Below are 12,458 nucleotides of genomic sequence, written 5' to 3'. Positions count from 1 at the left end.
ACAGAAGGGGCTGCAGCAACACTCCTTTGGCAGCAGAAACACAGGCTTTGCAATCCCCAAAAATAATAGCTATAATAATAAAATATCTTATGTATAAAAAGCATCTTAAGACCACAGCAATATCAATCCTGCACCACAGTCCAGTGTTGGTCACTACAGCCTGAATGAAAACCATGCAAAAGTGCAGAACATACATACAAACATGCATGTCAATACTGTACACAATAAGCTATCTAGTACAGATCTAGTCTAATAGTTACCACCCCTTATAAAAGTATACTACAGTAATTTTGCGTGCTATTTGTGCAGTTTCCCCACGGTTATGTATGTTTTTGCAATGGTTTCCCATGATTTGTAATGATATACCATCCCACTCTGCAATGCTTCCACTATGCTTTATTACACTTTACTATGGGAAACTTTTAAAACATGCAAAGTGTAAACACAGCAGAATAGAAACCTGGTTTGTTTCTATGTGATGGTGAGATGAACTAGTGTATCTATATATATATATATATATATATATATATATATATATATATATATATATATATATATATATTAAAGACTTTTTAAAAAATTTTTTTAAAGATGTTTTCTAGCGAGATTTTTTTTTTTATTTATTTTTTTTTTAATTTAATTTTACTTGGCCTTTAGCCCCACCTTGTGGCTTAGTTGTAACACCGCTGCTGTGGTGCGAGAGACTTTAAGTTTGCAATATTTCTTAGAGGTAATTATTGAAACTTTAACAATGTAACTTTAAATAGAAAAATGAAAAAAGTCTGCATTAAACCAATGCAACACTTACATATGTATTTCTTTAAAATAAAAATGTAACCCTTGTAGTGAAACTGACTCAAAATCGATCTGGTTTGTAAGAATAGAAAAGTTACTTGCATCACAGTTTTTTGTCTTAATTACAACACACACTACAATACAATACTATACAGTGCTCAGCCATGTCAACCTGTCAATATTATTTGAGATTTCCTTGCTGAAGTGATGCTGTCTCAGCATGGCGTTTAATACACGCTGGTCACTCCTGAGAGGAGGTAATCCAGACTCCCTGTCATCTTTCCACAGTCCCCCTTTATCACAGAAAAGAAAATCCATGGAAACCGTTTCTCCTCTGCGTCTCTTTCACAAAGCTCAGAGCTGATTAGCTGTTCCTCAGGTTCAATCGCTACGATCGGCCACCTTCACAGAACAGTGGCTTTTCAACCCACGACCTTGGGACCCTTGTGACTGCTGGCTCTCAATTACTTAGCTAAACCCTTCAACTAATAATGTGCTTAATTTAACAATTGCAATTGTTCTAATCTCCTGAGAAGTTGCCGATTTCAAAACACTTAAACAATTTTACAGTTAACTTAATCTCCAACTGAGAGCTGAAAACAATTAAAAGAGCCTAACTAAGCAAATTATTAGTTCAATTAAGGGTTTAGTTGAGTAATCTGAGAGCTCGGTTGGAACGGAAACCAGCAGACACTGAGTCCCGAGGACCGTGTTTGAGGACCAGTGTTCTACAGTGAAACGCAGTGCCGGGAGTCCTCTGCCAAGCCAGGGGACGGTCCTGCGGGGTTTATCAGAGCTCGGACGCTGCCCCGGTTTCCAGCTTCCCAGCCAGCGCACTGAGGATTTTGTCGAATTTCTGGTACCGTTCCTCCTGCTTTGCCTCTGCACCTTTGAACCCCCAGAACAGCCGCAGAGCAAACTCCGTCTTGAACACCTCCAGCAACTCCTCCTTGGGCTGGAAGTCTGGGGGGGGGGGGGGAATAATTAGAATCTGGGTTGGGAATAAGACTCCCATTGCATTGCAGTTTCCCCCATTCCAGGTTTTACTACTTGATGAGCTACAGTGCACAGGTAACAGGTGTGTCTGATTAAACTCCTAGTAAAACCAGGAGTGGATCTCTGCAATGGGAGTCTGATTTCCATCGCTGCAGCGCTGTGCATTATGTTTCCGTGAGTTTAATGGAACACCCCTTAGCTTGAACACTGTGGCTTATCAAGCTTGTATTAAAATCTGGGCTGACCGAAAGTACTATGCAACAGGGGTCTTATTTCCATCCCTGGTAATGGTGATGCAGAGTCACTATGTAATCATGTTCCTTATTTATGGACTAGCCCTAGTAACCATCTCAATGCAAAGTGAAGTTCTGTTGTTACTGGCCAGTGGCCAGAGTTTTAATCTCCTCTATATTGTACCCAGCATCTGTGTGCGGGCCTGGGTGACCATCATTATACCACACTAACAAGAAACCAACATTAAAACCGTTTACCTTCTTTTTTCACTAAACCACAAATGCACCCAGCCTCGGTCCTGTTACACATATGTACGTGTGAGTGAGCACCTCACCTTTGAGCAGGGAGCTGGCATAGGAGCTGTACAGCTCAGCGTTGAGGGTGATGGCCCGGGCAGCGGCCAGTGTCTTCAGCAGCTGGTCACAGCCTTCCTCTGTGTCCTCGCCCAGCCCCACCCCCTCCATGAGCTTCACTAGAGGGAGGATGTGAGGCACAGCTGTGCAGCTCAGCGGTGTCTCGTCTGCAGGGGGGGCGGAACACACAGAGTAAGAGGGAAGACAGGGAGAAACGATACTAAGCCAGAGACACTTGCTAATACAATCTGCAGCATATACTGAAATCTGAAATGTAGCGCAACGCTGCCTTTGATAACTGGTAGGGAGGGATAAGTGTAGAATAGGGCTGGCCAACCCTGGTCCTGGAAAGCCACAATCCTGCAGGTTTTCTGGATATCATCAAATCATTAAAGGGTAAAGACCTGGGAATGGTTTTAGTGTTAAGAAAATAATTGGTTCATAAGTGATTGAGAATGTAAATCTTAAGAGCTGTGACGATGAGGGAGGGGGTCGTGGCTTCAGTTTTTAAATCCTGTTTTAAAATCAAGTTCTAGAAAGTGATCGCTGATAGATTACTGTTACACCTCGCTCATCAAATACACCCATTCATACACACTGTAAAATTGCACGCGGTTCAAAACGCAGGCGTATCAATACCAGAACAGGATTTCAAAACGTCTCGGAGTTTCTCACTGTGCAGACAAGCTTCTGTCTTTTCTGCTTCCCGTTCTTGGAATGCCACAGAACCTCTTTTGAAGCTTTGCATGTGTGTTTTGTAGGTGTTCTTCTCTCCGTCACCCCAATCGTCTCCCGCCTACCTTTCCCCTGGTTCAGGGCTTTGTAAAAGGGCTTCAGCTGCTTCTCGAAGGCGATGGCGCTCTCTGTGTGGTTCCTGCGCAGAGCTCTCCAAGTCATCTCCAGACTCGCAATCTGAAAAGACAGCAGCACGTCTGTCCATTAACGCCATCAACAGGGCCCCAGGCAGGACAAGACGGGTTCCAGGAAATGTGTGCTTTCAGATAGTGTTGTGTCTGGATTGTGAAATTGCATCCAGCTTCTTTATTCCAGTCATTCACAAAACCAGCCGCTTGCCTTATTGACTTGAAACGACCCAGGAAGTGTAACAGATTTCCTGAGATCAGGGCATGGAAACTGACAACTTTCTTTAACCCATTATAAATGCTGTTGTCCTCATTTGTAATTTTTTTATTTTTTATTTTGGAGCATTTTGTAACTGGCATCCACCTGTTATTTTATTTTTCTCTTTCACTATATTGTTAGGAAAACTTACTAGTTTTGTTAACCGTCTAAAGTCTAAAGGGCCTCGCGTTGATCAGTACTTTTTACAAAGTCAGTCAATTCCAGCGACAGGAAGCAAACCACATTTCGCAGGATATCAGCACCCCTGTCACAGACGTGAGGAGGACTTGCATAAACACAATTAGTGATAAACCTAACGATCCTTGTGAACCCGGTCAGACAAACCAGCGTAAGAGAGAGAAGAACCTCAAAGGGCACAAGCCTGGAGTTAAAAGGCCAAGAGCTTCTGAGAAAGCAGTGTGGGTTCAGTAAAAGAAGCTCAGTTAGTTGGTGCTTATTTTCGCGAGAGCCGAGTCCAATATCAGCATGAAGTTTTAACACCTGCTCTCGTGTAATGGAAATCGTTTTATCAAATTAATTAAATACAGTGTTTTGATTTTTTTTTTTCCCCAAAGGAAAATGTTTCATTTATTTTGGATTCTGATTGCGTTATTATATCCTTATTTGAACTGCTTCTGGGTTGCTCAAATGAATTGAAGAAATAAGTTTTTCACTCTGGAAATGTGATAACCCTGCGGGTGCACTGGCTGTTTTAAAAAGCACGCACCGATGGGAACAGCAGGAAACAAGTGTCGCTGGACAGCCCCGAGTCTCGCTCCCCTTACCTGCGGCATCTCCAGCGCCTTCATGACTGCGGAGAACGCGTAGAGGTCCCCCGCCGTGTTCTTCAGCTCCGCGGAGAGCTGGATGACCTTGTTTAACACAGAGGCTCGCTGGCTCACTGTGCCCGTGCAGCCCAGCACGTCCACAGCAATGCCCAGCGCGATCAGATGATGCCTGCCAAGGAAACAGAGAAGCATCAGGATGCTACAACACCCCCACGCCAGGGGAGGCAGCAACAAACGCAATGTTAGGATTGAGACATCATTAAAAAAAAAAATACATGAACACATTGACTTTTATATAACATCATGCAATCAAAGAAATGATATCGCAAAATGGAAGCTATAATACAAACGCGCACCACTAGGGGCATACAGAGCGAGCGTCTCTGCACTATAAGCAGAAGCAAGACCAAGCAGGCCAGAGGTGTGAAACTCCTGCAGGAGCCGCAGTGCCTTCTGGGTTTCGTTCCACCCAAGCGCTCACTTAGTTAATTGATCTAATTATCTGATGAACTGGACCGACTTAACGCTTCAGAATGTTTCATAGGCGACGTGCCTTGAATCGTTTTCAAAATCATCAACTGTAAAAGACCTTGAAAAAATATTAAACATGTCCAATTGAACAAACAGATCAACTAAGAAGACCCTGAGTCCCTCGAGGGCTGGAGTTCGACGCCCCTGATCCAGGATCCTGTAGGTCGGTACACTGCACAGCGGTTTGGAACCTCCGCGGGTTGGCTTGTAAGCAACCGTGGAACTTCCAGTCCAGGTCTTTGTTCCAACCGCGAGCCTCAATTATTAACACTACAACCAGAAAAAATTTGCGCCATATTGATACGAATCAGACTTTTAAAACCAAATGACCGCAGCTCTAAAAACAGCGAAATACTGCGATCATTTAGGGTGTCGGACAGTAACTGTGCTCCTGTATTAGGAATCAGAAAATAAACCTCTTTAAAGGAGCATGCAGGCTTATTTGAATCATGCCGAGCAAACTGAATAATTCCAGTGCATCGGATCACATCATGTACTGAAACTCAGAAGGCTGCAGGCGACACTGAAGAGGTAAAAGGCCAGGATGCATTCTGTTTTATTATTTCAATGTCTGTTCGGATGTGCTGAGCAGCAGACCCCAAGGCAGTGTGATTGCCCCAGCACTGTTGCTCCTACCTCTCCAGCAGGTCCAGTCTCAGCTGGTGTCCGTGTGGCAGTGTGAGAAGCTCCAAACCCGACCCGACTCCCATCAGCTGCCTCTGCTCCTTCGTCACCCCCATCATCCTCGCCACCTATCAGAGGACAGACCCCCCCCCCAGCTTCAAATTAAAAACAAGTGCTTTATCAGCTCTGGCCAAATGTTTTGCATCATCTAGAATTCTAGGACGGAGACATAATTTTAAAAATAACTACAATATATAAGAACATCATTTAGATTTTTTTTTTTATTTAACATCATGTATTCAAAGAAACTACAAAATCGCAAAAGCCGTTTTGAATCATTTAAAAATGAATCATCTCGTTTGCCTGGGTGTCTGGAGGAGATCTCCAGGGAACCTGTTTTGTTTCGTTCGTCACGGTTGCTTCTTACTTACCTGGCAGTCCACTTTGAGGATGTGCAGCGCTGTTGTCCTGGCGTCACTGCCAGCGAACACTTCCTTCAGCTTCTTGAGCACGCTCGGCTCCAGGGGCTTGTTGTTCTCCGGCAGCAGAAGAGACTGGAAGCGGGAGGGCTGGAAAGAGGAGACCGTTTCTATCTGAGGCCTCACAAAGTGGGGGTCCTCTCCCCCCTCCTCTCCCCCTTCCTCCTGCTCACAAAAAGTAGAGAGAGTGGGCGACACGGCGTCCAGAAACTGGAAACTGGTGTCTGTTATCCGAGCCCTGCTCTGCCAGCGCTCCTCCACAGCCAGCCTGTCCACGTGACTCTTCCCTGCAAGGGGGGCTCTGGGTACCAGCTCCCCGTAGTAGTCCTCAGGGTTCTGCCGGCGGAGTTCGGGGGGAGGGTTGGTGAAGATGACCGAGGGAATGCGCAGTGGTTTGGGGGGTGCTCGGGGGTGCAGCTGCCCATCTGAGCCCCTCAGTACGGGACCCCCTTGAGGCTGCACAGAGGCACGGGTGAGATTGGGGCTCAGGAGGGGCTCACTGCCTGTCCGGAACACCGGCGAGGGGGGCGGGGGCTCCACCCTGTTTGAATGGGACGTCTGCGTGGCACCTGCACAAGGATGGGAGAAGACTGAGGTGATGACAAATCCCATTTAACTTCTACGCTGTCCAGTGCGCTGGACTATTATGATAATCTAGGTAGGTGATACACATAATTGCATTTAAGAAGTATTTACCAGCAGGTATTCAATGTAGCCGTTCATTAACATGTTGATTTCAAAACAAGAAAAGCTGTCCTTCCCTTACCTTTACAACTGAGTACCAATCAATGGCAAGTTAAAAGCTGATTGGAAGCGTTGACTTTTTTACTGCTGTACCGAGGCCATAAACACTCAATGCAGAAGTTAATCGGTATTGATTTGTACTCAATTGCAAAGGTGAGGGAAGGACAGCTTTTCTTGTTTTGAAATCAACGTTAAAAAATTAACACCTGCAGATAAATATTTCTGAAAGGCAGTTAGGATAATGAGACTCAGCACACACCTACTAGATAGCATGTATGTTTCGGATGTGCTTATAATCAGGCGTACACATTATACAGGGTTTCTCTGTCAGTATGCAGTCTACAGGAGACCTGCCTGGACATAGGGAGTAAATAGAAGAGAGACAGGGAGACAACATGGAAGAACACACACTCGCAGACACTGGACACAGTGGCAAGGGGAGTAAAGAGGAGCGATACAGAGAGATCGTATGAACACACACCGTCACTTACCCGATCTCAGGTTACTGTCGGACTGGGCAGACTGCATGGAGGGTCTCCTTCCCAGGTCCTCCAGATTCCCAGGGTGACTGCCACTCTTGTCCTTATTCCTGAAACGCACAGTGCAAGAACAGCAATTGGAACAGGCACTGCGCACTTTACACATCTGGATCTTACCAAGCCCACAAGTTACTGTTAAAAAACTGAACCCAAAGAGAGAGCTGAAGCACGGCTCACAACAAACAGAGATCGACGTTTGCAAACTTTTCTGGTTTTTTTTTTTTTTTTTTATGATCACAGTTTTTTGAATGCCAGACTCCAAAACAAGGAGGACAGTAGCAAGTGCAGGGGTAGTTTTGGTTCATTTAAGCCGGTGCTTCGGTCATCTTGTTGGCTTTTAAAGGAAAATACCGCCAAGAAAGTCTATAGCATCTCTTGAAGTAGGATTGGGAAAAATACAGGCACAAAATGTAAGAGAAAGGCTTCCCAGTGAGAGTCAAAATGTTCTGTATTGTTCAAGACCCCCCCCCCCTACAGAACAATGTCAAATCAACCCTCTCCTGGGAGACGTGCGAGGACAGGGGTGGGTGTCAGCTCTAGCCTGGGAAATGCCTCCTTGGTGCTCTGCGGTTACAGCGCTTGGAAAAACAAACCTGCTTCAACGCGTTCGCTGTGACTGCCAAACCCCTCCTTGTGACTGGGCAACTCCTTCTGCTAAAAGCACCGGAGATCGAGTCATATGTCTTTCCCACTCCCATTCAAAGCAACCTTTCCCAAATATTACTGTCCCGAGGCAGCACGAGGATAAGAAGATTCTCTAGGTTGCATAGCAACCCTAAAGCAGTGTATCACGTCGGCCATCCTATACCCCTACATTATTATGGCTTACTTTGGTCCTGGTTCACTGCACCCTACTGAAAAAACCCTGAATTACCTGAACAGTGTATTACTTTGTGCTTTTGTTCTTTATTGCTGCTTTTATGGTTGTTTCAGCTGTCTTTGTCCTCTTTGAATGTCTGTTTTTGCCATTGAATTTAAGTTACAGTATTTCCTGTGGCCTTCTTTTGCCAGGACACCCTTGTAAAAGAAGATGTGTATCTCACAGGTTCAATCCTGCTTTAAATAAATACATTCATTTGAAATCTACCTGAGCAGGTTGCCGTTCATTATGATATCCTGCTGGCCTCCATTCAGACTGAGTCTTTTGGGTTTTTTGTCACCGGGGTGCTGTTCCTCCGAGTTCCCCTGGGGGGCGCCGCTGCCCTGCTGCTCCTCGATGACCCTGAGCGGCACGCTGCGGGTGATGGGCTGGAAGATGATGGCTCCGGATTTGTCAGAGATGGGCTTGCGGTTGCCCACGTGATACCGCACCAAGGCGGGCACGTTATCAAACTGGTCCTGCTCGAACTGGAACAGCATGCGCGAGTATCCCTTCTTGGGACGTAGCACCACGCGGATGATCCGAAAGTGCATGGGCTGGTCCTGCCACTGGCAGGTCAGGACGTAGTCCCCCGGGCTGGACTGAGAGTCCCGGATCAAGAACTCCCCGTCTGTCTCCAGCAAGGCCTCTGCTGCCTGGGGGTCAGGAAGGAAGCACAAAAAGGGACACGCTGATAAACGCATTTTCCCCATTCAGAAGCAGATTTGGTTACCAGCGTGCTGCACAATATTAATAATCCATGGTCTTTATGCAGGGGTGGGCTGATGCACTCACTCGCCTTTAAGAAGCATACACCGGCAGGAATTTAATAAATCAGTTCATTAATTAATTTCAAAACGAGAAAAGCTGTCCTTCCCTCACCTTCACAATTATTTACATTGTCAGTTTACAGCCTCTATACAGCAGTAAAAATGTCAGCACCCTGGATGGCAGGAAAATTAGCTTCCAGCACTCAGGATGGACTTTATTTGCCGTTGAGTGGTATTCAATTGTAAAGATGAAGGAAGGACAGCTTTTCTTGTTTTGAAATCCACAAGTTAAACAATGGGTGGGTTTTGATTTATTTAATACCAGCTGATGAATGCTTCTTACAGGCAATCACGAGTATGATCATGCCCCTCTAACAAACACCCTAATGTGTCACGTTGCCAAGCAGATGCAGAGTTTTAGCTACAGCTGTTTTAATTGCGATTTTAACATCCTTTCTTTTCCTTGCGCTGCACTATAAACAGAATACCCTGGCTGCACATCCACACAGAGGATACAATACTGAACAAAGAGTACTGCTGTTATTACTAGAGTTACATTTCAGTTACCATTGAAATCAAAACTGTAGCAAAAACACAGATTTAAGCATCCAGGAAAGCCTGGGTTAACGCAGTGCTTGTTTTTAAACACAATGCATTCATGCAGCTTGCTCGGTCACTCAGCCTCCTTTGGCTTACAAAAAAAAAAAAAAAAACTGTGTTTTGTTTAAAACTAAAATGTTCCTAAATGTACTTGTTTTAAAATCTGCCTCTCCTTTGTACAGTTGGTACAGTAATTTTGTCTCCTTTATGACCAGCACAGTGCTTACATGGGCTTTAATTTTATTTTATTTTTTCAAATTATATATATTGTTTTATTGTTGTATACACATCAAACGGAACAGGCAAACATACAGCACTGTACATTTTCCACATCCCCCCTCATAGCAATGATATGATTATATCTCTCTGTTACGTTTCCCAATAGCGAGTCCTATCTTGTACTTGAACTGGTTGGAGTGGTACAAGAAAATAAGCACTTAGTGATCTAACCTATAGCGCTTCTAGGCTCTGCTTGTGGTTTCTGCACCCTGTGCATCCAGACTAAAAAAGATTCCACGCCTCTTCAAACGCCAGCACTCTGTTTTGTATTTTGTGTATCAGTCTTTCATAGGATGCTGTCTCAGCTAAGCTATTGTACCTTTCCTCATATGGGATTGGGGTTTGATCTGTCCAGTGACAATAACTATTTTAGCTGTTGCAACTGCCAGAGCTAATCCAATTCAATATTTTACCCTTCTTTGTGTAAAGGACACAGTGCTGGGTCAGCGTTAACTTTTATTCCAATCACAGAGCTGATCGTCTCAAGAACCTTCCTCCAAAAGACTGTTCCAAGCGAGCAATCCTACAGCACATGCACTCTGTGTACATCTCCAACATGTTGGCGAGCCCCTCAGTCCCACTCTATACATTATTTATGGAGTCCAGTGCAGTGTATGTCAAACTGTATTAATTTCATGGGTCTAGTCGTATTAGCAAAGAGATTCTCCCAGTCCCCCTGTCAGGTCCTGCTCCCACACTGTTTTGACTCCAGTCAGGTTGGGGGCTGTATTATCTATTAAAAAGGAATATATACCAGAAGCATGGTGGGATTTATCCATCCACTGATTTAAAACTCTGAGGCTCTCATTTCTTACACTTATAATATCAATTCATTATTGCATGATCAGTTTATAAGTAATAAAGTACAATTAAGTTGAGAATTACTCATGATTGAACTTAAACGTTATTGAGTCTCAAAGAACTCATACATAAGAAGAGATTAACATCAGACATGTAAAATGGTCACTAGGTTTTAAACAATAGTTAGGTAGTCGGCCATATAACCTTCCCAGTGGGGGTCACTATGTCCAGGGAAGAGAATGGAAGCTCTTTGATGCGCGTCTCAAACACTGTCTCTCCTGTCTATATTTATAAACCTTTATGAAGCTATAAGCTTGGCGTGTTGCTACCTGGTCATTGGTAACTTGGTAATTGTAGTCAACAGCAGTAGTTCCTCTAGCAAGCAAAGTGCGTGCTCTTGAGTTTAACTGAAAATGAACCCTCTTCAGACAAACATACTCTAGTCTGCACAACCCCCTAGCATGCCTTCTTAATAGTTATTTGCGGCTCACTTTTCTATGAAGACAACTCATGCCTGGTAAATTGAGTGTCCATTAATGACATGACCTCTTTTCTTAGTTCACCTCTAACCCTGTTCGCTCTCCAAACGTCCTGTACATGGACACAGCAGTACCTCTCTCCTGATCTTTCCGTGGTACCAGGCGTGGCTCCTCAGGTCCTCTGAGCACAGTTTCAGCTCCTCCTCCAGCTCCTTCTTCAGTTTCTCTTTGGTGGAATCCATCCCACGCTTCTCAAAGACCGCCTGGAGAAGAACCACATTGTGAAACCTTCAGCTGCTGTTTCATTCCTGGGGTACGCTGGCTGAGAAAGCCTTTCACAGCAGAGCTTTGAGGCGAGTCTCTCTTACCTTTAAGGGACTTGGCTGCGCATCTACGCTCTCACATCTGCTGAAATAGAAGCAGAAGAGAAGCAAGTCAGCACGTGGTGTCATGAAAGAAAAGAAAAAGATGGCTTTTCACCAACAGCACCCGATTACAGTTTGCAACGCGTCAAGGCAATGCTGAAACTTTTTGAAAACATGTGGAAATCATACTGCTAAAACATTTTCTGTGGCATGCTTCATAAAATACAATTTCATATTCGTTAGGTGTCTAAACTGTGCACAGCTTCAACATGGGTGAAGCTATGCTGGACATCAGGGCACCCACATCCAAAACTGAACACCAAATTCTGGGGATGTTTGTCAGTGCCTTTTTCTCTCACAGTTGCGTGATTAACACTGTGTTGAATGGAAACACAGGATTAGTTTACAAAGCAGCGCGGGTGAGATCTGCAGTTACGGTCTGGTCTGAATTCAACACCGCAGTGTCAAGCACAGCAGCTATAGCTGTCCTTCCTCCTTTTTATAACATCCGACCTCATAAAACGTGAATCGGCTTCCTTTGTTGTGCTCTGTGCTGTAAAAGGATGGAGAAGGGGGCACTTCAAGTCTTGAAGCACAGCACTCAGTCAATACAATGGAAGCAGCAGGCTCCTCCTGTTATTTCTGTGCCGTTCTCACGACTCACAGTGGCTTCCTTCTATTTTTAAACACAATTGGGATTGTAAAAAGTACGTTATAACTATGCATAATAACAGTGTAATGAACATGTATTTAACACACTTTATACAGTAATTAGATGCATGTAATGGAACGTGGTACCCTGCATTCTACATTCTGTTGAACTCCTGAGTTGAAGCGTTTGTCCAAATGTTAAGGTAGCTACATGCAGCAGGAGTGTTGTTGAATTACATGTTGTTGTAATGTTGTTGAAGCTGACACCCTGGGATCCTTCAAGAAGCTGCTTCATGAGATTTTGGGATCAATAAGCTACTAACAACCAAACGAGCAAGATGGGCCGAATGGCCTCCTCTCGTTTGTAAACTTTCTTATGTTCTTATGTTCTTATGAGTGGACTGCGCAATTGAGGAAACACACAGCTCTGTGTTCTGGAAACCAAGGAC

General features: G+C 44.5%; 1 protein-coding gene across 1 annotated transcript; it reads right to left on the bottom strand.

The window, feature by feature from the left end:
* Positions 1-577: 577 nt before the first annotated feature.
* Positions 578-12,300, bottom strand: sh2d3a (SH2 domain containing 3A). The gene is made up of 10 exons (XM_041242017.1): positions 11,362-12,300; positions 11,128-11,256; positions 8,293-8,720; positions 7,158-7,255; positions 5,875-6,491; positions 5,456-5,571; positions 4,286-4,457; positions 3,179-3,290; positions 2,360-2,545; positions 578-1,758 (listed from the first exon to the last, which is right to left on the bottom strand). Exons 1-10 carry the CDS (start codon positions 11,443-11,445, stop codon positions 1,586-1,588), a joined length of 2,115 nt encoding a protein of 704 aa, XP_041097951.1. The 5' UTR covers positions 11,446-12,300; the 3' UTR covers positions 578-1,585.
* Positions 12,301-12,458: the final 158 nt, after the last annotated feature.

This window comes from Polyodon spathula, unplaced genomic scaffold, assembly GCF_017654505.1.
Source record: "Polyodon spathula isolate WHYD16114869_AA unplaced genomic scaffold, ASM1765450v1 scaffolds_886, whole genome shotgun sequence".
In the NCBI taxonomy this organism is placed as follows: domain Eukaryota; kingdom Metazoa; phylum Chordata; class Actinopteri; order Acipenseriformes; family Polyodontidae; genus Polyodon; species Polyodon spathula.
Note: the sequence above shows the minus strand (reverse complement) of the source record. Positions and strands in the feature narration are given on the sequence as shown.